General features: G+C 37.7%; 1 protein-coding gene across 1 annotated transcript; it reads right to left on the reverse strand.

Moving 5' to 3' along the window:
* Positions 1 to 1,061: 1,061 nt before the first annotated feature.
* LOC139120181 (cubilin-like) lies at positions 1,062 to 26,414 on the reverse strand. Its single transcript, XM_070684341.1, has 21 exons — positions 26,299 to 26,414; positions 23,468 to 23,810; positions 20,349 to 20,568; positions 19,635 to 19,807; positions 19,074 to 19,298; positions 18,732 to 18,875; positions 17,596 to 17,806; positions 16,849 to 17,030; positions 16,048 to 16,224; positions 15,079 to 15,225; positions 14,470 to 14,644; positions 13,702 to 13,868; positions 12,686 to 12,925; positions 10,768 to 10,887; positions 9,698 to 9,911; positions 8,691 to 8,863; positions 8,012 to 8,245; positions 7,347 to 7,490; positions 6,563 to 6,776; positions 5,844 to 6,013; positions 1,062 to 2,679 (listed from the first exon to the last, which is right to left on the reverse strand). Exons 2-21 carry the CDS (start codon positions 23,520 to 23,522, stop codon positions 1,901 to 1,903), a joined length of 4,164 nt encoding a protein of 1,387 aa, XP_070540442.1. The 5' UTR covers positions 23,523 to 23,810; positions 26,299 to 26,414; the 3' UTR covers positions 1,062 to 1,900.
* Between the last annotated feature and the right edge of the window lie 698 nt (positions 26,415 to 27,112).

Genomic DNA, 27,112 nt, shown 5'->3' on the forward strand with positions numbered 1-27,112 from the left:
AATAACCATAACAAGTTGGTTATTTTAAATAGAGAACCTATTTCACGTTATTCGTTATTTCAACAGTCATTATATCGCTCCGACCATCCCTTCTCACAGATCTGACGCCAGGTCTTTATCTTCAAGCTCTTATATAGATATAGTTGTAGGACGTGGTAATGTTCACAAGAGCCCAGACAAATAGAGAAACAGACTGGCAACGGGTATTGTTCAAGGTGTGAAGCGGTTACGTAAGCCCTCCATGTACGCTTCGCCTAAGGTAGCTCCCGCTTCTCTTTTTCGAAGAGTGCCCACCATGCACCCTTCGGTAGTTTTCGGATTTTCGCCAATTTTTAAGCAAAAGTATGTTCAGTAAACTTTGTTGTTGTTGTCGTATGGCGCTGAGCGGAATTGGCTTAATGGCGAAAACGGGACAGTTTTGATCTGCGGGAAAGTGAAATTTACCATTTATAAAAATTCCTCTCACATTTTTATGAACATATAGGCCTAATGTGTGTTTTTGAACCAAATTTGAAAGTCTTTTATCAAAACTGTCTGGTTTTACTCAATGGTTTATGGTCAGTCATATCGTCTTTTACAAGTTGGTCATGGAAGGACGTGTTTATGAAACTGATGGCGTGTTATCTTTTGATTCGCTTGAAGCAGTGTTTCTGTCCTGAGAGCTCATAAAGTAAGCATGGTTGCTACGCGACTGGCAGCACAATGCCATCTCGTCGTACTTTTTGTATAATCTAGTGCAATTATCAACCACGAACAAAGTCTCTAAAAAGTCTAACACCTGTGAAGCTCATTTTAGTATGAAGAGGCCATAGTCTTCCCAGACGACCATGAAACAAAAGGAATGCTGCGTTGCTAGTCTGTCTTTCTATTTGTCTGTGACCAGAGATACCACTGCACGAACTCACTTGAAAAACATGAAAGATGAGTCGCTCCTGGGCGATCTTCGTAATCCGTACGTCAAACGAAGACAGTCTCTCAGTAAAGTAACCTGAGTGAATGATAACTAACCACATTTAGTCAGTAGAAAATTAATTTCCACACTAAACAATAAGACCAAATGGTATCTTAAAGAATACTTTCTCTTTAATCCCTAATCCTGAGAAGACAGTCAACCGTCTGTCCAAATATTTGATAAGATTACGTATCTTAACTGTTTAATGACATGTTTTCTTTTTATGACAATGATATTTATTTTTTTAGATAGAGATTTACAGTATCTGTTCCCTTACTTTCACTTACAACAGTTTATCATATCAGTTTACCAGTGATATATGTCGATACATCTACGAAAGCATTTACAGAATTCGATATGAATAACTATGAGAGGGAAAACACAGCAGCACTTTTTTGTCTGGGATTGCTTTAAGGAAGTGAATAAGAGTAAGGCAAGCTACAAATTTCCAAAGAAAAATAAAAGTCGTGCGTGACTATTTTAGCAATAAAATTGACCCTATAGTGAAGACTAAAGCGATTCAATATTGCTACAATTGGTAATTATAGAGTCCTGCATAAAATAATATTTACATTGCCATTGTTTTTTTTTTTCATTTCAGATATCACTTCATTGATTCACGCCTTTACGATGGTTAGTAATGCATGACTTAAGAGGATGCTTATCGAAGTGAATTTTCATTCTATGTGATCGAGAGAACAAAACGTTTGCTACAGTAGTAATGCGAGTACATACCGACATGAAATAATTTTGCCCAAATGAAAAACCTACGAAAACACGCACAATCTCGATCATGATGAATATTATAATGTGTTGATGAAAATGACTCTGTAGTTATAATTAAGCTTTCGTCTAAGCCTCGTTGACAACAATAGCAATAATGAATAATGAATGCGCCAAAACATATAACTAATTGTACCAAAAATCAGCGAACTCCACTATTGTGCCTTAGCTTTCGTCGATTAGGCTCTTGATGGAGTCATCAATTTTAACAGTTCTCCAAAACCAACCATATAAACCACGTCTAGGACAGTCTTCGCCGCCGGTCCATAATTTGTTGCTGGCAACCAAACCCACCATATACCATTTTCCTTCGCTGTACTTTGCGAAAGGGCCTCCGTTTTGTCCATAACAACGATCCCGGGCCCCTGGGTGTTTTCCATCGGTGTAACGAGCACAGTGATAGTTTCTTTCAACACGCAAGTTGTCGAGTGTGTTACAAGTACACTCGTCCCAATGTACGATTTCAAGCGGAATCCGCTGCAAGGCGCTTCTGTTTGTCCCGGTTATATAGTTATTGCCCCAACCAAACGTATAACCGATCGTTCCCGCCCTTGCCCGAATTCGTTTGATGGCCTCAAAAGTGGGAAGGCATATTGGACGAATGTAGGAGCTAAAATAAACCCTCCTATCTAATTTCAATATGCAAATATTGTAATCGAAGCCAAAGCATTCGTGACGGACGACTGCGAAGGAAACTTCGTGATCTTCAGTGAAATTACTGAACGTTTTCCCTAGTTTAACATACATCTGCTTGTACCATTTGTTTGCAATGCAAGGAATTGTCGTGATGACCCAGAGGTCATTGAGAAGGGCGCCGCTACAGAAGTCTGCGGTGTCGTTGCCAGAGTATATCATGGCCATCCATGGTGCCGCGCCGGGTGAAATGTCAAAATTAGTAGTCTTACTTGGCGGAAGCTCATCGTCAAGATCAACAATGCCACAACCTGCAGGATCGACAAAGTTATATCATTTGTAACGTAGAATTGAGCTTATTTGTTAAAACAATATTACAAGAACTACATTACAATACTGTAAGTCGACGTCGATGCAAGTAGCACCTGTTTTTTAAACAAAAACCCAAACCTCTTTGATGATGGTATAAGATTAAACGTAGCGTCAATGACAATTGGCTCACATTTGGTTCGATATGGCAGGCCAGAGTGCGTTCACTAAATATCCCTTGGAACATGCATACCAAGTTTTAAAGCAATTGGACAAGCGATTTCAAAAAAAATAATTTTTGACAAAAAATTCAGAAAAATTCCCCAAAAATACAAATATGGAAATTTCACCACAATTTTTAGAAATCAAATAGAAGACAACCCTGGAATCAAGATTATGAAGTTATAAAGCAATCCAACAATAACTTTGGGAGAAAATGTTTTGATCAAAAATGACAAAAATTGCCCCAAAAAAACAAATATGAAAATCTTAACACAATTTGAACAAATCTGACAGAGGCCAACACTAGGACCTTGCATATCAACTTTCAAGGCAATGGGATGAGCGCTTTCAGAGAAGAAAATTTTTAGACCAAAACGGGAAAAATTGCCCCCAAAATGTAGCTCCCATCCTGGACTATTTAGTGTTTATTCTCTGGTCAGATATTTGAACATGTGTGAAAGGGATAAAGTGCATGAAGTGAAAATACTTAAAATGTAATGTACTGGAGACAGTGAAATATGTTTAATGTATTTATTCAGAATATAAAATGGAAAAAAACACCGAATTAGAAATATCGAATACTGTGATACAACCATTAACTCAACAAGTCATTGACAATGACATAGTCCCCACATGCAATAGGAGTATTAGTCTTGATGGGGCAGGGAAATGTGGTCATTAAGAAGTATCACTGGAGTGTATATGTTGAGATCTATGGGCACATAGGTCAATGTCATTGTTCCAAATTTGAAACACATGAGGCATATCTAAGTTATGGTTCTATATCGGGAAAAAAGATTAGACCTCTATCAGTATTGGCCAGCCAAGAAATACATATGCGCATAATAAATGAGGTACAAGATGTGACATCTTAAGATCTAATACCCTATCAAAATTGGAGGGTATAGAACTTGTGGTTACTGAGATATGCATATGTATGTATAATCAAGGTCAAAGGTCATTGAGGTCACATGACATTTTGAAAAAAAAATTATATTGCTAATTAATCCCTATATGCCAAAAAATCAGACCTCTAGCTCTATTCGCTTGCCCTGAATTAGATGTGTGCATAATTAATGAGGTTAAGCGTGTGTTGTCATAAGGTCTCCTATCCTACTAATACAAAGGACATAGCACTTGTGGTTACTTCTTTATGACATAAACATATATTGTAGGTAAAAGGTCATCGAGGTCACATAACATTGGCCAAACAATTACTCTCCTATAGTTATCCCTATATACCAAAAATCAGACATCCAGCTCTATTGGCTCGCCCGAAATTAGATATGTGCATAATTAATTAGGTACAATAGACATCAAATCAGGTCCAATAATCGCCATCATTCAAGGCAACTAAGAAAGTCACCAGGTCCAAGGAACACATTGAAAATGACAAAGGCAATGGGGTCATCCCGAACCACAAAGTAGTGGTGGCACCAGGTGTCCGGAATGGGCAGCGCGCATATGTGGCATAATAAGGTGTCCCATCATACAATACATGAAGGGCGTAGCACTTGGTGGTTACAAAGTTATGGACAAATATGTATATTGAGGTCAAAGGTCATCGAGATCCCGTGACATTTTGTCAAAAAAATTGTATTGCTAAGTTATCCCTATATACCAAAAATCAGACCTCTAGCTCTATTGGCTCGCTCAAAATTAGATATGTGCAAAATTAATGAGGTACAATATGTGGCGTCATAAGGTGTCCCATCATACCATATATGAAGGGTGGTAGCACTTGTGGTTACTGAGTTATGGACAAATATGTATATTTGAGGTCAAAGGTCATCGAGGTCACATGACATTTTGTCAAAATATCCGAAATATCTGCGTGAACGGATGGACTCACGGATGGACGAACAGACGGACATGACCCAATCTATAAGCCCACTGGACTTCATCCATGGGGACTAAAAATTGTGTCACTGCATCCTTCTTGCAATATGAATACGATGAGAAACTAAATTTTTATTTTTCATGGCCTTATACATGGGAGTCTATGGAGATCTGCCTTATACATGGGAGTCTATGGACGTGTAAACTAAAAATATGCAAATTTCACCATGATTTGCCCAAATTTGGGAAAGGTCACTCCTATGCACTTCCATACCAAGTTTCAAATCAATCGGACTTGTGGTTTCAGAGAAGAAGATTTTTTGACCAAAATGGGAGAAAAATTATAAAAAAATTCATTAAAATTAGCAAGTCCAAGATAATGACCCAAGATGTGCACAATCAATTCAAGTCAGCCCAAAGTACTTAAATGCTAATTTTTCATGTAATGTGCTCAGTGGTTATTGAGTTTTTCAATTTTGACTGTTTTACATTTTTTCATTTAATTTGCATATTTTTGGCAATAACAACTTCATTTGAACAAAATCTCATCTACAGCCCATCATCCATGTACACACCAAATATCAAGATGAAATGTGCAGCGGTTTTGGAGTTTTTTATGTTGACGGACAGACATACAGACATACAGACATACAGACATACAGACATACATACATACAGACAGTTCCCTAGCCTATAAGAATAGCTTTCATTACCATATATACATATGGCCATGGGAGCTAAAAACCTACTTACCAAGTTTCAACCAAATCCGGCCTGTGGTTCAGAGTTAAGCAATTTGCAGGACTTTTCCTTTTTTACCTCATTTGCATATTTTTGACACTGACATATTAATTTGAACAAATTCACACCTGAGCCCCTCGGTGCCCCTGTACTTCAAATACTGAGATGATGGGTGCTGCAGTTTTTGAAATTTTGATGTGGACGGACATACATCCTTACATACTTATCTACATACATACGTACAGAGCATGGAACGTAATGCTACATATTTTTGTTCAAAGAGAAATATATAGCACAGTTTCATTAACTTGGCCGTGCAAATTGTTTCATACAGCCCTACTTATTTGACGGCATTATTACAAACCTTGGTCATAACGAATTTGAAATCCACCATTACCACCGTCACCACTTTCAGTTTTCAACGTCAAGGATACAGTATCACTATGAGATATAAAGGTCATTGGTGTGGTCACCTGACACACTCGTCCTCCCAATTCTAAATCATCGTCTCCACTTGACATTTGTAAAAAGTCCCTGAAAGAAACGATAAAGAAGATTTATGATACGCAAACAGTCTTGTTTGTCAGCCTGTCTGCATATTTGTCTAACTATCTGTTGATTTTATACTATGACCCTTTACAGGTGTTGGGCTCCGGCGTGTTTACATTAAACGGACAAAGGGTGTAACTCTTTATATTTATTATCAATTGTTTCAGAAAAACGAGAAGATTCCCACCTTATCTTCCAAGAGTGCAGGGTGAGATACAAAGTATTAGCCATGCCAAAGCACTCGTGTCTGATATGGTACGGTATTCAATAATATCGCCAACAACTGACAAACAGCCAGTTTTGAATGCCATTCGATATTACACAATACAGACTGTATTGGAAGGATGAACATTGCGGATTTTAATATCACTTAGGGAACAAAACAAGGCAGCAGACAAAATACTTTGTTTTAAAGCCAGACGGTAGAAAATGTAAAAATTAAGAAAGTGGCAAATTATTCTTATTTTACTTCAAATGTATGGCATTGTGGAAAATAAGAGTAATTAACAGACTGTAATTACACATATTACTTACACACATCTCATGTTTTCGTCCAGAGAGGGTTTGACGCTATTCTTCGGATGAAGAGTGACGTTCAGCAAAGTCACCCGTACGGGTAAACGAGCCAAACTTTTAATCCGCCATTCACACGTCTGGCCTCCTGGATATTCATTGTTTCCCCATGGGTTTACAAGATTTCCAAATTCTTCGATATACAGATCTCCGGACGGCCATTGGCATTCAATTTCTGTGAAATGATTGAATGTAAATGTCAGTATTTTGATAAAGAAATTATATAATTTGACATGCACATTTCCAACCATTAATTTCTAAGAGACTTTGACTACAAAAAGCAACAGTTCAGTCATGAGAGCCGATTATCGTTCGATCAAACAATATTGCATCGCTCCTACAATTTGTACATAAAGGTTTCTGGCTGAAGCTTACGGTAATTATTTTTCAATAATAAAATTGTTGGATGAAATCACTTGCGGCTAAAACGCGTGCATGTCATTCGCTGGTGTATATTGCAATAGTTATTTCCAAATATTAGTATACCAATTAAAAATATTCGGCATCGATTGTTATAATAAAACAAAGTCATTCTTGACAGGTGGCTTTCAACCGGAATGTACATTCATATAATACGTACAAACACGTACATGTCCAGCGCTTGAAAATATTCATACCTGGAAACAATACAATTGTCATTTTCGGTGAACAAAACTCACAGGAATCACATGAAAAATGTGAATTTAGATTTCCATCTGAGAAACGCACAGTCCGTGCCTAAAACCAACAGTAACAGTTACTTTACCTTGCTCCTGGTAAGTAATGTTGAAGAATCGAGGGTAGCTGTAGTATTGTGACCATTGAGGTATATGGTAAATCACATAGACTTTGTCCGAAGGCACGATCAGATTTGGACTCAGTGCTTTTCCGTAATAACGAACTACATGTTCTGGAATATTTAAAAATTTACAATAATACAGGCTTGTTAAAAAGTGCATTTCTTTGGAGGAATTGAAAAATTAGGCAGAGGCTTACTGAGCGTTACGTTCAGTGGTTGTTTGGTTCAGGCGATAATTTATGTTTAGGTACACTTACAGAAGTGTGGAGAAGCATCTTTGTGTGCAAAGATCTGCATGCTTCTTAGAATAAATATCTCAAATGTATTTCATAATAATTATAAAGACAGAAACACGCTTTCAGTGTCGTTTCTTCTGACAAAAACCTACTGGTATTTTCAGTTAATCAATGAATAACTGCCTTCTATTTGGCGGAAGACCTCAGATCCGGTGCCTTTGCCAAGTGTGTCGTATATTGACAGTGTACAGTGACGAAGTGTGGTGGACCAAGATCCCTTCGAAGGTAGAAAGAACGAGCTCAAATTTAAAGGATCTGCATGGCTTTCCTTGTTGACATCTGTAAATTGTGAACAAAGAATCATTGGTGAACCTATCAGACACAACTTTTTCTTACCCTTGGCTTCTCCTGCAAGAATATCTACATACGTGGCTGGCTCGTCTCTGCTGTAATAAGAATACTTGAGATTCACAAAAAAGTCTAGGCCTAGAACGGTGAAATTTAGCATCAGTGCTGAATCCTTGGAGCCCCTGACTTCAAAAGTACAATCTCCAGTCAAAATAATTGATCTTGGGGTTCGCTTCTTGACTTCAACTATTCCTTCAGGACCTTCGTACACTTTGTGGCATTCTAATAAATAAAATTTGCAAATTACTGTATAAATGAAAACAGTCAAAAATTCACAAAATGGAAAACTTAACGAATGACTATGCAATGGCATTTCTATAAGCTTTCCAAAGATCCCCAAAACTATAACATTGTACGTGTAATTGCTAAAGAGTAACGATAGTAGAAGGACGTAGCTTGCACGTGTAATTGTCATTTGTGTGGTTCCTTTCCCTGTGAACCTATGTATGTACGTAAATGGGTACATAGATACATATATAGATACATACATTGGTACATACATAGATACATAGATAAAGCATACTGTATGTATCGATACATGAATTCCTGCGTAATATGAGAAGGTAAATATATACATGATTCATTTCAGATAATACGGTGTAATCTTCGGCAAAATCGTTTTATAAGTTTTTTTCAGTGTAGTGACATTGTTTTATATCGCACTTACTAGCGTTATACTGCATCAAAAATCCTTTGTCCTGCACGCTTTCATCTGTTCGAAAGCGAATAGACAAAGCGTTGCTTGGTGTGACAATTATGCTTGGGACATCTCTACCACAGAATATACCTATCAGAGGATCCTCAACTGATGGCCCTTCTCGCACTTCAAGGTAATCCTTACTGAGATAAATAGAAAAGAAATGGTACATAGAGAAGACAATTTAATCATCAGACGATCTTCATGACCCCTTTCATACCTATATTCTGGTAATACAGTTTGTATGCGTTAACCAGTTCGATTTAATTCATTCACATCACACTCTCATTTTATGCTCATTAAATTAAGTACTAGAATGAAAGTTACACTCTAGCGTGAACAAATAAAAATAACGTTTCTTTTGGCACACCATGCAATGCATGCCAGGATGTGAGGTCTATCAGGGCTAATGAAAAAACTCTATTGTCGCAAAACACCAAGGTAGAAAGAGAAATATGACTTCAGCGGCATTCAATAATAAGTTTGAAGATTTCATAAGGTCATGAAATGCCTGATATAAAATCAGACTTATATGAAGGAGGACAGAGTGAGATATAACAGGTGTCCTGTTATATCTAACGAAGTCCTTATGAAATATAAGTTAGAAGTAACAATGGCCAAATCGCTCAGTTACACTGTTTACATCAAAGGTCTTTGGACCACGTAGACTGTTAGAGTGGTTTCATATCGAGTGTACACATTTTTCACCCTCCACCAGCAACCCTTTTCAAATATATGTTTAAAATATGACGTGAAACATCCGTGGTTATTAAGTGTTTCGTGATTATGCAAACAGACAGACACGAACTCCAAAACATAATTATTGTATTTGATTTTTTTGTAACTCGATTGTGTCTTTAAGTATAGCGGATATGACTACATAAAGAGCCCGACAAACTGAAGGTGTCTAACAAAGCCAGGTTAAATTTTTTATACACTCGAGCTAATAGTTGTCTTGAGTACGGCGATGTTCCTACCTGCATTGTTCTTGATCGGATTGCCGCCTTTCTAACTGAAAGTCCTGGAAGGTCAAAACGATATTTGCGTCCGGGTTGTCTGTGATGATATACCACACGCAATCCTGATTGCTGGGATACAGAGCGGGATAATTAGGAGATGTCATATTGCCTTTGTTTTCTTTGAAGGTGACGCGAGTGGGAACTTCACAGGCGAAGAGTTCATCCTTTGGTTCTGAATTCAAAACATAAAGGAATTGTGATAATTGTGAATATATCAGCTCCTTTGTGTAAGATTTGCAGGACGCATTTGAGCTGGTCAGATTTATGATTTGAGTTACGAATTTTCCTAATATAAGTTGAAATCCTGACAGACATATATTTGACATTTGACACTTGAGTGTTTCGTTACCTCGTTTTTAGAACGTTAGCATGCGTACGTTGAGTGCTCCATTAACTCTACAACGTGTGGAGCGGTCTCAGTCACAAAAATGTAACAACTTAGCCGGCTATTGAACCACTCTTTTTAGGAGTGGAGATTTAGCCAAGCGGTTCTCTCTGTGGCCTCTCCGCTAGGCGACTGATGCCGTATGTTGTGGATTCGAACCCGATTGAAAACTAGCCGTATATCGTAAACAAGATCAGGCTGGGCTCTCACATCCCATTTTCGAGTCGGTTTGTAACTAGAACGCGACAATATGCCAATCATTGTAGCATCTGTGTAGTTTTATCAAACGTTATGATGCATTTGTTGTTACTTACACTATCTGACCAGCTGTCTGTCAATAATGAGAGATACTTCCTGAATATTAATTACAAATCTCAAATGTTGCAACAAAATTACGTCTCAGTAATCTAACCACAGACTTTATAATACAATGCGCATTGCTAGAATCAAAGCCCATCTTTGTGTCTTGTGAGCCATGGCAAGACACTAACATCGCCGCGTATAGTTCCCAAGATACATTAATTCAAGTAATAAGATTGCTACCACAGAACCACTGAAATATATGCCAATTATTGGCAAGTGATGGCGACTTTGGTGTGATATTAACTAAATCAGAGCACTTCTGTATTACTTATCTTTTTACCTCCGATGTATCGTATCTGAACCAACAGCGGAAATGACGACAAGATAACACGAAGTTGTATTTGGTTATCTGATGCTCTAACAGCGGTGGGTATATCCCTTTCGTAGTGACCAATACGCTCTGAAAAGGAAATTACAACATTCTTGACATTATTGAACTGTCTTGTATCGGTCTAAAGTATTATCCTCTAAGACTTCCGTTTCTAATGTATCCTTCCTTCATTTACATCATTAATTTCAATCGCTTAAACACTGTATAGTATAATTCCTATTTTTCTTTATACCTAGTTCATGTGGAAATGAGCACAGCATATTTGCAATATTGACATTTTCTTGAAACTTTTACAAAAAATGGGAATTAAAAGTCATTTTGAAAATTATATCCAAACAATGGTGTCATCTCGACATATTGTAAGATAAGATGCAAAACATATTCCCTTCTATACAAAAGGAGCAGCAAAAGATGCCGACTCAGCAATTTTACCGTATAATATTAAATTCATCAACTGATTAGCAACACTCATTTTACCTCCTACAATCTACACTTATTTGTAAAGGTTTGTCTTTATCAGCTCCCTACATGTTTAACGGCTAAAATTTGTCCTAAAGCTGTCAAACTGCATTAGTCAAAAGGTATGGCAAACTTCTACCAAATGAATTTCAAAAAGCATGATTGATATCCACTCTTTTAAACCATTTTCCTTGTCTGTTAGCTGCACACTAATAGCATAATACAAAAATCAGAAAGTTGACATTATTGACAACGTTTAGCCGTGTGTTTTGCCGAATTTTAATAAAGACACTCAGTCTTGCGAAAAGTAAGCTCGTCTGCAGTTGAAAAAGCACGGGGTGGGAAACTTCAGGAACTCCCCTTTTCTATTTATTTTTGTTAAAATGATCGGAGCACAATATATGCAAAAATCAGAAAAAGCTAAATATTCTGTCATTCTGTCTTCGTGAACTATCAAAAATGACAAAAGGAGCCTATTTATAGAAAACAAAGCGTGGGGTAGAAGTACTTCAGGACCCTCTAATACAAAAAGTACGATAGGATCCACCCTGTCTAGTGATTTTATCGTTAGGATGAATCGATGCACAACATATGCAAAAATCAGAAAAATGACTATGTTCCCTGACAGAATTTAGCCATGCTCTTTGCTGGAATCATTAACAGTAACAAAAAAGGCTGGTCCGCAGTTTAAAAGTCGTGGAGTAGAGATACTGTAGGACCGCCTTACTCAAAAAGTAGGGTTGGAACGCCTTTTCTCTTTTTTGGTCGGCATTAATCATCAGAGAACAAATATCCAAAATTAGAAATATGACGATATGCCCTGACAGTTTGAGGCTTGCTCTTTGCTGAAATAATCGCAAAAAATGACAATAAAGAATGAAGACCCGTTTGTAGTTGAAACATGAAGTGAGGTACTATGAATCGAAGCTTACCTAAAAAGTATTATATTAGAACGGAAGCCACCTATTCTGTTTTTGTTGATGTTGCAGACGATAATACTTTTAAATCTGAGTAGACTCCCGCCTTTAGCGTGTAGCTAGGAAGCCTACAGAGTAAGCCGATTATGATCACCTTCTGATCAATGTAGTGTTTTACACTTGTGTCAATTTTATTCAAACGTTTGATTTCACAATTTTACATTAAACTCTGAGATATGTTTTGCACGATGTTTTCGAAAAGCAGCCTTCACACTTTCAAATTAAACTCTACATTGTGCACAGTCACGGTCCTAAAAATGGGCGTGCTTCTTGATGCGTGATATTTTCATTCTTTTATGATATGCCTTCTGTGTGCCACCACGTCTCCTGAGTCGCACTATGTACGTAACGTGTCGTTTCACTTCGTCGTTCACATTGTTACTCGTTTTATTGTTAAATGTCCTTATTACTATATCAAAATACTGATTTACCTCCTGTCAGTAAATCTATCACTTGCATATATCCTCTATTTTGCCAGCTTTCTGCCTTGGTGATGTTGTCAAATCGAAGCACGGCTCTGTATCCCGCGGGAACGGTGACGTTGTACAAACATCCCGTGTAACGAAGTCCATCCTCGTTTCTAAAGGTTGGACCTCGAAAGCTGAGAGTCTTGTGTCGTGGGTTCGTTTTGATAACGCCATGAAGTGACAAGAATATGTTGTACTCGCAAGCTGTAAAGAAAATAAAACGGTTTTGATACATGAATAAAGTTTGTTCATAACTATGACGTCTTGCACGATCCCCTCTTCGTAACCTTTGAGCAAAGTCTATCTGCTTTATACCGCATGCAAATTATAGATATGTCAAAATATGACATTCCTTTTCAAGTTATGAACCAACACCATGCAAAATGCATGAAAAGTCTAATGATTTAACATAATTATATTAAAACCATAAAATCTTATGATTTCAAAACTTCATTTTTTTATCCACGCTGTTGTTGGTCTTTCTTTCACGTAATATTATACCAATTCCATCAGTTTTGAATCACAAGCTTTGTATTATAGTTGGAATTAAATGTCCGCCCCTGTCATATCGTCCTAAGTTACGTAATCATTAACGGCACAGTATAGAAAATTTCATTGCGACCCATAAATTCAGGACCGGTTGGAAGAGCCTTTTGTGTGATAATTTTTAAGAAGACCACCGGTAAATACTACATACAGTTTTACATTAAGAGTTAAAAAGATCGTTCATCTAATTGTCAATATTTAAAAACATTCAAGGTCGTTGTTTACTCAAAGAAAACCATGGCGCACTAACCCTATTTTCAAAGACGATATATTTTATCTACACATTCTATGTCATCACATATTATCCATAAAACGTTGTCTCCCCTTCCAAAAACGGTACAGAAATCTTCTCTATATAATGGACTTATGATTTCATGGTAAAATGAAAATTATTCACCACCAGTGTAGCACAAGACGAGTAAAACCTAACAAACCTGCACGATATTCTGCAAAGAAACTGCCCCTTTCTCCATCGTCTCTCGTCTTAAACTTGATGTAAATAATCTCATGGGTAAACACCCCGGGTATACGATTGCCGCACAAACGAGTTACCAGTGGAGAATCTTTATCTGCGCCGTTCCTGATTTCGATATATTCCTCCCTAAAATTCGAAATGCATGAAACGGTAAGGTGCGAAAAAAGTCTCCTAGATAAGGATGGCTATACATGCACATGATGGGGCAATTGGAAAGATGTAAGCATAAAAGCGATGGAATTCTGCGGTATTAGGAACTAAGCTTGAGTTTGTACGTTTGGGAAACATTAACAATCGGGAATCATGAAACCTTGATGCTACCGACATTGTTTATTTTCTGATAAACATGATGTTTAAAATGGTCAAAATGTTACTAACACGAGACTCGACTGCAATCTTTGAAAGCTGTCTTACAGTTTCTTTGTCGTCACTTTGTAATGTAATTAACGTTCACATAACAGGGCCGATATTCAGTATCATTTAAGGGTAATAAATAATTTACCAGGTCTAAATAAGCCTCATAGCAAAGGGAATTGCATACCATACAGGCCCATGCTGGAAAAAGGAACTTAGACTAAAGTTCTAACCGTTTCAAAAGTGCATTTTTGAATTAAATTTTATTTTGATCAATTTAGCGTGCACCTATATACTTATATGTACTTTTGCTTTTCAGAAACATGCATTTGCTTCTACGCTTCGTACGAATCCTTCTTATGGTGCATATTACCTGCAGTCAACACTGTCGAAGAGATTAAATTGCCTGAATTCCAGCACCGCATTGATTTGCACTTTCTCACGTGGATAAATAATCCACTCATACACATCATGTTCTTCAAGTTCTGCTGAGTTGATTTGTTTTACTGTCCAGCTGTCACCTTCTAAAATTTCCTTGAACCCGGTTTCTGAATAGAACAAATCACATTTTCAAGTTGACGTGTACTTATTCAATAATTTCATCCTGTCGTGGCACTCCCATATTCTCCCATACTCTCTCTCTCTCTCTCTCTCTCTCTCTCTCTCTCTCTCTCTCTCTCTCTCTCTCTCTCTCTCTCTCTCTCTCTCTCATTCATGACACTGGACTTTTTATCAAGGAAGTAACGGTTTGACTGTTTATGATATTCATTATGCAATATATATATATATATATATATATATATATATATATATATATATATATAATATCTTATATATATATATATATATATATATATATATATATATATATATATATATATATATATATATATATATATATATATATATATATTACTACGTGTATGAAGTACAAAGATACAGTTAGTTATCCGTAGATAGCACAATTTTTTTTTTCACTCACCCACTATTGAATACGTGGCATGGAGGCCTTTAAACTTCTCGGGGTACACTTCATATTCTAAGTTCAACTCAAAGTACAGCCTGACGGCATTTGTCTTTGACAGAATCGGGTGAGCATCCTTGTCCGAGAAATAAGCAATGGTATCGACTGCAAATCAAAGGAAGTAGGACGGAAAAAGCTTTGTAAATCATGGCAGTCACGGAAAGGCGTGGTGAAAAAAATGTAAGCAAACACATTGCACGGACATTTGAGTGAAACGTCAAGACAGACCAAACCTGTTTTCGTGTAACCGTGTTCCTTAGACGTTATCGCTTTGATGTGACTAGTTTTCATTATCAAGTAACAAAGACAATCATCCTTTCATATCAAACATAATCATGTACCCCAACATTTACCCCGATCATGCACCCCAACATTTTGTTCACACAAAATATTAAAACAGATTAAAAACAATCTCCTTGAGGTAGAACGCGCCTCGGGGACAGATATTCGGACTCTGAAATATCTACAATTGTTTTCTGATCTACTACTTGTGGTGGCTTATTTTAAAGTTCCCGGAGAAAGAAATGCTTTTACTTTTTCGAAAATCCAAACTTTTCCCTATTAGAGTTAACAGAGGGATGGCGGCCATTTTGATTTTCAAATATCGCAAAATGTTGGGTAATTTGCTTCGCTGGTTCCGATTTTTTATTTTTGATTTGGTAAGAGAATGGGTGAATATTTCTTTTAGGAAAGTACGAGCAAAAGTTTTTAGTCTTTCACTTGCAAGGCGCATACTACCTTTATAGAAGGAGAAAATTGCTCCAGAAAACAACTCTTTTCTTCCCTTTGAAATGTTCCACCATGTAAGCAAACTTCCCAATTATCTGAAAGTGGATGATCTGAGAACACATTAAAGTCTGCCACGGATTGAAAAGTAATTTTAGTAAAAACACTAATGTACATTAAAATAATATGATATTAGAGTACCTCCAGTAAATCCTTCATAAATGATCACTTTGCCATAGATGTCAGTAACCGTCAGACTGAGAACCGGAAACTCCATGTAAATGCGATGGTTCTCGGGAGCTTGGATGAAATACGTGGCTTTGTTTGGCTTCGATTCAATAATATCACCAGTTGTAGCGTTGAGGTAAGTGTGAGGTCCTGCCATCGGGAGCAAAAATATGGCATATGGGGTTAATAAAACTTGTAAGTTCTAAAGTAACAACATGCCAAAGAAAAAAACGACAAGAGCAAGATTATGCGAGAGGACCAAGCTAATTATGTTGCCACTTTCAGGAGCAGCTGTAATATCAACTCTTCCGGTAACTTGATATATGTACTAAAATATTCTCTCCCTGCAAATTTTCAACAAATTAAATTAAAGAGGGCTATAATACCTGTTCTTAACCGCCGTGTCGATATGAGTTGTTGTTTTTAATTTTTCCAGCCATAATTTATATGTCCCTTATTACTCCTCCCCATCATGCAAAGTCCACCACCCTATCCGCACTACAAAAGTCCCTATACAGTACTGTGCCTTATTCCTCTTCCCGTCGGGAAGCTCAAAACCATGACCAAATAATACTTAACTTTCCTGACCTACAAAGTCTCATCACTGGTATCAGTAGCAGAAATGTGTACGTGCCTTCTTGTTCAGTGTACAAAACATTTCAAATTCGAGATTTATGAATGAATGATTTATGGATGAATGCTTAATCAAGCTCAGAAAAGGAACCAATTTGATTAATTTGATTACGGGCGGGTTCTGTACACATCATATCTCACCTTCATTGTAGGTAGCGATAAAACCCTTGTGTCCTCCAAGGTTTTCACCACTTTTGAATTTTATGAACAGATGCTTTCCGTTAGATACTATGCCAGGAGGAGACATGGAACCACAGTAACGTCCAAAACTAGGGGTTCCTGCCTCATCATTGTCACCATCAAACACTTCAACGTAATCTTCCCTGTAAAAGAAAACGAACAATATGTACATACACTTAAAGTAAAAGACAAAGAGTGGTCGGTCGTATATATCTTTGATTCGATGTATATGTATGCGGCACGGTGTTTCTGACCGGGTACATACTCAACTTTTTGGAGAAACTTCTCTTTTGTGTAAAACTTTGCTTCTGTGTCTCTCAGTGACATTCTTCAATAGTTTATGTATGTGTGATAATTGTCAGTAATTGTAACTGCCGACCAATAATACATCATGATGAATAAGGGTTTTCTGGGGGCTTACAAAATAGCAAGACGAAATAGGGTAATGGCTAGTCAACGACACTTTGATGGGATAGTAAAAAATGTGCAATAAATAAAGTTAAGATCAGATTATTTCAATGCTGCTATTCCAGAAAATATGCAATGCTGGAAAAATACGTAATCTTGCGTACATCAAATACAATATTCTAAATTTTAGAAGGCAAAAACTATGGAATATTCCTCAAAAAGATGACATTCTTCCGGCCTCAGCATTATGTAATGGAATATTTTTCACTACATGCGCTCCAAAGTAGTGTTAAAGTTTACCTGCACTCTGCAGACTCGGCAATGTCAAATTCTGGAAAGGTCAAAAATATTCTATTTGACCTCGAATTTATTGTCCACGTGCACTGCCTCTCGCTCTGATATGCAGCTGGAAATCCAACGCTGGACACGTTACCTGTGTCGTGTTTGTCCCATGAATTATACAATGCTGGTGGCATGCCGATAAAAATTGTGAAGTCGCAGGAAGAGGCATCTGGAAAACAATGAAATCATTTTAACTAAATGGTAAAATTAACCTCCATATATCCAAGTATGCATACTTATTGGTATAAGTTGACCATATATCGTGGGAAGTGCAATTGAAAACTTCAGGCTTTTGAATACCTCACTCATTTACTAATCCGTCCATCTGTGAATATGCTCACTGGGTCATATTTACATTCTCTGCCAGCCAGTTGCTCAAAAATTACCCAGCACTCACTAGCCCATCTACATGTAACTACCCCGTCCGATCAATCTTTCATAGTCTCACTGTAATATCCGCCTACCCACTCACAGATTCATCTATCTCACTTTGTCTACTTCCCTGAGTTCCTTCATGTCTGCTTGACTACTCGGCGCCTACCTATATCTATCACGATTGGAACTAGTTTTGGGATAATTCGATGGGGAAGTAATGTCAGTTTAATCTACAAATATAAGCTCATCTGCCTTTCTTTTAAAAGTTTTTATGAGTAATTTATAATATTGCAATATTCAGTTAAAGGGCGCCTAACACTTTTGAGAAATTTGGAAAAATATGAAGATCCAATTATCCCAAATTAGTTCAAATCGTGTTTTCTATTTACTCACCTACTCTCTCTCCTCTCGTTCATTATCTAATTACTCCGATCCCATCCACCGTGCTAACTATACCCATTTCCAATGTATCACTCAAGCGCCTACTCTCCCTTCCGATCTCTGAACCCCGCTCCACGACCACTCACTTACTCACCACCCCTCTACAAAAGTAAGAGGGGCGCACATGATCAAACTCTCCTTCTTTGACAGCTGATCATGATCACCAATCATAGTTCAATTATCAGCTCAGTCGCTAACAGTGATATGAAGGTCAAGAAAGGAATCGGGGAAAACTTTGGTTTCGCAGACAATCTGTTGCTTACTGTGTAAATGCTTACCAAGGGCAAAGTAGAAAGCTTTGAATCCCTTTGACATGACGTCATCATTCGCATTTGTTGTTTTGAATGAAATTGTTAGTTGACTTTCCTTAGATATGATATCAGGTGCATAGCTTCCACAGTAACGGGCGATAATAGGCGAATCTGTAGCAAAGAAGAACACAATATCTTCAGTCAGTTTGCATACTAATCGTAACAGAAATGAAGGGACACATATATTGAAACGCTCGAACACTCCAAGAGAGTGATATGGTTGCAGTGATCACAGATGCTCTTCCTGAAAACCTAACACGTTTTAATATAACAATGGAGTTTGAGAGGGATTCTTTCAACAATACTAACCATCAGAAAATCCGTCACGTATAATTATCATATTGGATCCATCATCATAGTAATTCAAGTGACAGTCTCCTGGGCTATAGACGTCAATGAAGTTAAACTTTAAGCGAACACGATGCCCGGGCGGAACCTCGATGCGCCATTCACAATACTTGTCTCCAGGATAAGGTGAGGGATATCCAAGAGTCTCAAACTTTCCCTCTAAACCCTCCAAATAATAGTAACAGTCTGGAATGTAAAATTTGAAACATACAATTAATATAACACTTGAACAATTTTGTACTGACGAGATGTTATCGAAATCTGATAGCAGTCGATTTAAACCTAAAAATTAGTGTGAGAATCATTTTTTCACATTAACATATGCTTTCACATCGCTGTAAAGTATTTAAACGAAGTAGAGAGACCTGCCTATAACATCCTATAAAGCATTTATGAGTGGAAACTAATCCAACAATATTTCATACGATATGTTTACAATGATCAGAAGACGTTACATATTATGCCCCGAGTCACGTGACACATTACAAAATTGACTAAAAACAAGGCTGGTGTAGAACTTACCTCCAACTCTGTAGTTTGCCATGAATATAGAATCATCATTTCTGTCTTCGATGACGAGCCTAAGAAACCATGGTCCGTATCTGGTGATCACTTTCGGAATTTCTGTACCACAGTATCGGCCATAGAGAGGGGACGTCTCCCGTTTACCCTGTCTTATCTCAAGGTAGCTGACACTAGATTGTTTCGAGGAGAAAAGAGATGAATGGCGATCATAATGATGTATGCCGTTGTCAGCATGAGATGTACGTGTATGATGCACACCATGGGACATTTTCTTTTCTGTTATATTGTGTGACATTTCCTAAAATGAACAACCTGTGATCCTATATCGTAAATCTTTATTCTATAATCAGGCGAAAGAAAAACAAATAGACAACAGTAATTCTACTTTTGTTTTGCCAAGGTAGACAAAGTTATGTGGTCAAATAACTGGAGACGACAAGAGGTAAATATTGTATGTCAAGCGTAGTGCGTGTGCACAGGCCGTTACAGTAACAACAGAAAGTTGGCACCCGGTTGGACATGTATTCTGAAGTGAGATAATCCCCAGGTGAGTCTAAAAATTAGTTTGGATTTGCTCCAATTTCGCAAAAAAATAACTCTTGTTGCAGAGTGATACACGTAATTCAAGTTCGTGTTCTTTCCGATTTATATTTGCTTTGAATTTCAACACTTAACTCTCTCATATGCCATATCTAAAAATGAATCTCAAACCTGCACTCTGTGTCTGACGTTAGATTAAACTTGTCGACAACTATGGTGGCTGCGTCTCCTCTGCGCGGTCGAAGAATCCAGGAACATTCGAGGCGACTGGTTTGATCTCCGGTACGCACGGCCCAAGGTGGCTCATTTGACGAGATAGTTAGAGCATCTGACAATTTTCGCCATTCATTAGCGTTCAGACATGGTCCCCATGTAATTGTTGATTGTATACCTAGAAAATTGCATTATCGCAATTCGTTACAACAGATGGTGATAAATCTCACTGTCGAAGGTTTCTGATACGATTGATTAATCATTCAAATTCTTGAGCAGTGTATGATTGGGCCTGAGTGTACGGAGAGGCTGTAATACATCGGACTGATAGGTCAGAGCATGAATGAAACCACGCCGATCACGTGTTGTTCTGAAACCATATTATAATGTATAGGCACGGTCAAGCAGACAGTTTGACATTATGACGCGTTCTTCTGCAACATAGATGGAATCGATATGGAAGTTTTTAGTCTGGGTAGAAAATGTCATCAGTTTCAGCGATTTTTTAGTATATTTCTTTTTGAACATAATTACCCAGAATTTTAAAGTATTCTGAGACCGTTATGTAAATTGTGTTCAGACACTTTGAAGAAGCCGGGCGATACATTGCAAGATAATTGTCATGAAAGACAACAAACATGGCTTTCGGGATGGCTGAGGAAATACTGCTAGTTTTTCAATCGGGTTCGAACCCACAACATACGGCATCACTCGCCTAGTGGAGACGCCACAGAGAGAACCGCCAGAACAATTAATACGTCTCTATCGCATTTTAATATTTTACTCCAAAAAATGTAATTGTTCTCTTTGTTAACACTGCCTGCATGTCAAATTTCATTTATTATTTTTGCCAGATGAATTCGAGTCATAATCTGACAGGGAGTGTAAACACTGTGAATGCTCGTCATTTCAAAATGTGCATGCCAACCTTTCACCCGATTTCCCTCCATGCAGGCCAAACTCTACCATGGTAACAATAGAGTTGGATAAAAAATATGATAATGAATGAGTCGAGAAAGTAAACCTGAAACCAGAACAAAAATACTGAAAAATAAAAGAAAGTGCGACTAATTGCCCCTTCGAAACACGCTCTAGTAGCAACCATGCATTTTCTTATAACAAAGTACAAGTAAATAATTGATTGATAACCACACTTAATTTTGTTTCTCTTTAAGGGTATATATCAGTATTTCATTACAATGACATAATGGGTATCATCATAAAACTAGGATGCTCCATGGTATGATTCGTAAAAATCGCCACCACCTCCGTCGCTTTGCCAACGAAAATCTGACCCTCCGAACGATATTTTTATCTAGCCTAAGTTCTACCAGAATGCTTCTCTTTAGTCTATTGCTTTTATACTTCAATCGAAGTAGCCTTTCTTTAGATTCCAAAACCTACACAGACAGATGACCCATTGTACAACAAACTATCAACCCCTCTTTGTGACCATTGGTGCTAAAACACAGATGAAACTTGTATGTGGGAATATGGATACACGAGCTAAAACCTACCAAATCGATAATGACATTTATCATAAGGAATACCAAAAAATTAAAGGGGAAATTTACCCAAACTTTCTTAGGTAATCAGGTCGTTATTTAGTGAAAAATAAACAAAATAGCGTTGGTTTCATTCACTTTCACTTGCGCGTATTGGCGCAGTGGCCACAAGCTAAACGCAAGGAAACCGGAAGTGACGTTTCAACTTACTGGTCACAGCGGGTTCAAAGCGAGGTCACTTATGACCAAGCTCTTCTACGCCAAGTAGAGTACGCGTACGCGGTACGCAAACCTCAGCGCTCGACTAAAAAGCATAATGGCGAAGATAATCGGTAATAACTTCAAACCTGAACGAGCAATCGATGATCCAAGACTGACATCGTCAGAAAGTTACAGCGACTCAAGTTCGGAAAGTGACTATTCTAGCTCCGATGACGAAGTTATCAATCATGCCTGTCATTGTCAACCCAATCGCTGTGAAATCATGCCGACACCGAAGTAATGCCAATGCTCTAAAGAGATCGACATTAATTCTAAAAGTGCGAGCATTTTAATGTGTTACAGAACACCTCGATGTAGCCATGATAAGTCTAGAACCAGCGGTCCTGTCTACAGCGTTCCGTTTCTAGTGCCTGAGCGTACGCACAGTCCCATATGTACAAGCAAAGCACTTGGGGCTGGATATGCCCCGGGCAGTTTTCTTTTAGGCTAGTAGTTCAGTAGTTGGACTTGCAACTTTCGGTAAAAGCAGTCCTTCTCAAAGTGGTATTCGCAGAAAACTTTATTTCTGCTCGACTTTAACATCGACACCGAGTGCTTGGCCCTATTCTATAGCCATTCTGTACACTTTAAGTGGAAAAGCTTACAGTTGCACACGTCGACTGCTTCAATGACCAAGTTTACGACGTCACTTCCGGTATTTTAGTACACCGCTGTTTGTTAGCCAGTGAGTGAAAGTGAATAAAATCGACTCGAAAGCCTTTCAATGACCATATCAGTTTAATATGCAAAATTAATTTTCAGGGTAAATTTCCCCTTTAAGTTGCTTTTATGTCATTTAAAACGGTACTATAATTTCTGTCAAGAGAGCTATTCGGAAAGTACTTTTGCCCGGGAAATATGTTTGAAAATATTTCAAGTTTTGATTGTTTAAAAACCGGAACGCTGACGTTCCATTAATGATAAACTGTATTGAATGTAAAGCTTTCGATAGGGTGTTACAGTATGAGTATCACTGTAAAGTACGCCCTCCTGTTGTTTACAGTTCGATTTTGTCGAATTGCTATATACATAGATCGACGATGCACTCTGTTGATAGTTTATACAATCAAGGTCAAGAGGTATCGGTGTGCTTCATAAACAACCATGAATCACAGTGCTGCTCTATGTTCCCTCGAATACAAAATCTACAGCCTTCGCACAAAAGTGTTGTACTAGCAAAGGACCTTGAGGTGCCTTTCATAGCTCATTTCTGATACACATATCCTACAACGTTTTCAAAGTCAACTTGTCAGAAACGTACCGTGGTTGGGGTTTAAGATTGAAAACTTTGATTCGATTTTGTTCACTTACCTGTAATGGAGTGCAGTAACGACAAACATATGCATGCAATCGGTGACCAGTACATCGCTAGGCCTCCTTTCTCGATGGGGTGAAACTGTACGCTCTTATACAAGAGTGAAAACTGTGTGCATTCAGTAATCGGACGCAGAGTACAATGGTGATATTGCGACTTCCGCTGATAAGCAGATGTTTGCTAAAAAAAGGTCAGTCAAGATGTAAACAAACTACTCGAACCGAGTCCGCTGATAATCTCTCGCTGGTGCATTTCCAGTTCCTGTTGAATACTCTGAGAGAAATCGTTCCAACGTTTTTACGACGGCCTATCGAACTCAAGTACTGGGGTCTTCACAGCCTAAATAAGGGGAGAATAATTTGATTTCTGTGGGGATTTTGAGGGACCAAATTGTCACCAGGTGAAATAGAAGAAAAGAACATGATCCTGTAATGGCTTAAGAAAATAATTGTCATAACTGACAGAAGAGAGAGAAAAAATTGTCACAATGCACCTGAAATGAGCAAAATTTGAAACTTTATTCTCATGTACAATTTTTTAAAATCAATATTTACACTCGTATATTCATCACACACATTTTCTTCTAAAGAAAACAAAAAAAATATGTTAATAAGGAAGACATTAAGTTGCCGACTCATTTAATTACTGGTAAGAAAAACATGGAAGTCTTTCGGGTCTGAAGAAAGATGTATCTTTAATTTGCAAGAAAAACATATCAGGGGTTATGGTCTTGGCTGAGACAGATCAGTACTTTATCCAGAACACAGGGTGCCATGTTTATGATCTCTTTCTCGTAAACAGAAAACAGAAAAACAATTGACTGCAGACACACACAAGTTGACCACACACAAAAAATTGAACAAGTCACTGCATTAAATTGTAACACGATGTATTTACTTGTAAAAAATCTCTTTTCATACGCAGCTACAAATAAATAAACAACAATTTTTCGGATACTTCTAAATCGTTGTTTTGCTAGTCCATATTTTCTGCAGTGTGAAATAGAGATATCATAATGTCTTTCCAAAGACCCAAAATACTTCAATGTTTTTCTAACCAGTAATTAAATGAGTCGGCAACTATTACGTCTGGCTTATCAACACATTTTGTATGTAGCACACCGATATGTATGAAGCACACCGATATGTGTGTAATGAACATGCGAGTGTAAACACGGATCTTAAATTCCCTGTATTCTTTGCCGGCGCGTCGCATAGGCGGCGCAAATGTTTTTACCACAAACTATTCTTATGTTTTTTTCCCAGTACTTATGATATAAGCATGCACTAGATAGGTCTACTTTATACCGCAGTGCACTCAATGTTTTCTTTCCCTTTTCTGGCCCAAGAAATCATATTTCAGTATTTCTGTTGAAATATCTCAATGGCACAGGCAATATTTACAGGGGACTATTTGACTTCTGTAAATTGTGAAAATTTAAAACACAAGACAGAAGTCTTGTTTCTCTGACCACAAAAGATAACATCTTTCCTGAGAACTTAAAAGGAATTGACTGTTTAAGGAAAGCACGTTTACTACTGAGCAAACTTGATTTTGCCAGAAAAATGTTCTATAATTTAAAGTTGTAAATATCTAGAATTTCCATTTTGTTTTCATTTGTTGCAATTTAAAATGAATATATAGAACCATCCTGTGATATGTGAAACATTTGCTTTCTCATCAAGACACCGATGAATCTCAGTAAAATAACATAAATAAAAAAATGAGTATTAAAATACAGCTATGAAATCTTCTGGATCCTGGTACTACTATGATGGCTTAAAGGAAAGCAATTCACAGGGGTGAGAAGTACAGCACTCCCCGGATCATTCAGCTCCTGAGGGATATTTTACCAGTTACCTCTAGTACATAAATATTTAAGTAGTGGTAGAAGTATGGTTGGTAGACATATTTCATACAAACTGCTAGTTCTTTCTACTTGCACAGAACAAGTTATTTATAGGTACAGTTGTGAACCTGTGACGTGGTATAATCATGAACAACGCATTACAAACTTGATGACCAATTTAAAAAAATTGCATTGCTACTCCATTTGAAAAAAAATGATGCAGGTCTGACAGTAGAAAAAAATTGCTGTCACTCTGACTGGAAAAACAATTGCTCCCATACCCACTTCCCCCAAACCCCTCCCCAGACATCAAATGATTCTCCCCTAAGTAGTTGAATAAATCAGAGCCTAATGAAACCTTGCTGATTGAAACTAAATCAATGGGGTTCCGGAAGAACGAGTAAACGATATCGTAGATATCAACATACTGCTTACTTTGTTCACAGAAACAGGTCAGTTTCACAATCTGCCCCATGGTCGATGGTATGAACCTTTCAACCAATTGGCATTTTGATTGACCGTGGCACTAACGCTATTTACTATTGATTAATGACTCAGTTAACTTAATTTTGTTTCTCTCCAGTGAAATTTTTAAATTAGCGCGTTATTATAGTCAAACTATTGGGTATTAGTATAACTCAAGTCTAAGAATGCTCCATCTTTTAATTCGTAAAATTCGACATTGCCTACGTCGCTTTGCTGAAGAAAATTTGAGGAAATCCAAACAGCCTTCTTCTTTACAATTGAGATCAAGAGGTAGCGATGTTCTTTAGAAGAATCGATAAACCACTGCTGCATGTTCCCTCGAATACAAAATCTACGGCCTTCACACAGTCAAGAACTGGTAAAGGACCTTTGGTTGCCTTTAGCTTATCTCCGATTCACAAATCCTACATCGTTGCCAGACTCAAATTGTCAGATATAATACCGTAGTTTGGGTTTGAGATTGACTACTTTTGGTTTGATTTGTTCACTTACCTGTAACAGAGAGCAGGAAGAACAAACATATGCATGCAATCGGCGACTGATACATCGCTAGGTGACCTTATTAGATTGGTTGCAACTGTGCGACAGTGCATTCAGTAATCGGATGTGAAGTATAATGATGAATGTTTGCTAAAAGGTCAGTCAAGATGTAAACAAGCTCCTCGAATCGAGACCACTGATAAGTTCTCGCTGGCGCATTTCAAGTCCCTATCGAATGATGTTTGTTTGCTTTACTTTGGCAGAAGTCGTTCTCACCGTATAGCTTATCGACCTCAGTATCGGGGTCTTCACTGTTCTGTAACCTAAATAACGAGCTGAATCAAGTAGCCTTTCACAAAGGAATATTGAAACCCTGTGGATTAAAACTAAATCATTGGGGTTCGGAGACCAGGTAAATAATATCATAGATATCAACATATTACTTACTGTGCTCACTCAGGTCAGTGTTACCATGGTCAATGGTATGAACTTTTCAACTCTGTGTTACTTGGATCGACACTTTCGTTACTGAATCTAGCCGTTCAATACTTACTGATACACTGTCATGTTGGTCACGGGGCGAAGAAAGAAAATGTATGTGTACCCTAGCAGCACGTTTCTCTGTTTGCAGATTTTTATATCTCGTCGGCAGTACTGAAAAAAAGCCACTGATGTTATTGAGATATTACGGATTAGCTCTCTGTAGATCTAATCTGACAACGGATATATACAACGGATGGCGTCTTTACTAGAAACAGTTACAGTAGCTGTAGCAATACTCAGGTGACATCTTTTGAACACCGGTGGCACCCTAACGTCAATAGTT

The sequence above is a fragment of the Ptychodera flava genome, chromosome 20 (genome assembly GCF_041260155.1).
Source record: "Ptychodera flava strain L36383 chromosome 20, AS_Pfla_20210202, whole genome shotgun sequence".
Taxonomy (NCBI): Eukaryota; Metazoa; Hemichordata; class Enteropneusta; family Ptychoderidae; genus Ptychodera; species Ptychodera flava.

Excerpts from the sequence above, each read along its gene's own strand:
- LOC139120181 (XM_070684341.1), bottom strand. The coding sequence starts at position 23,522 with ATGTACTGGTCACCGATTGCATGCATATGTTTGTCGTTACTGCACTCC. Across the intron at positions 18,876-19,073 it reads ACGTGACGGATTTTCTGATG|ATTCGCCTATTATCGCCCGT; the intron begins GTTAGTATTGTT and ends TCTTTGCTACAG. Across the intron at positions 10,888-12,685 it reads GATAGATTTACTGACAGGAG|AGCGTATTGGTCACTACGAA; the intron begins GTAAATCAGTAT and ends TTTCCTTTTCAG.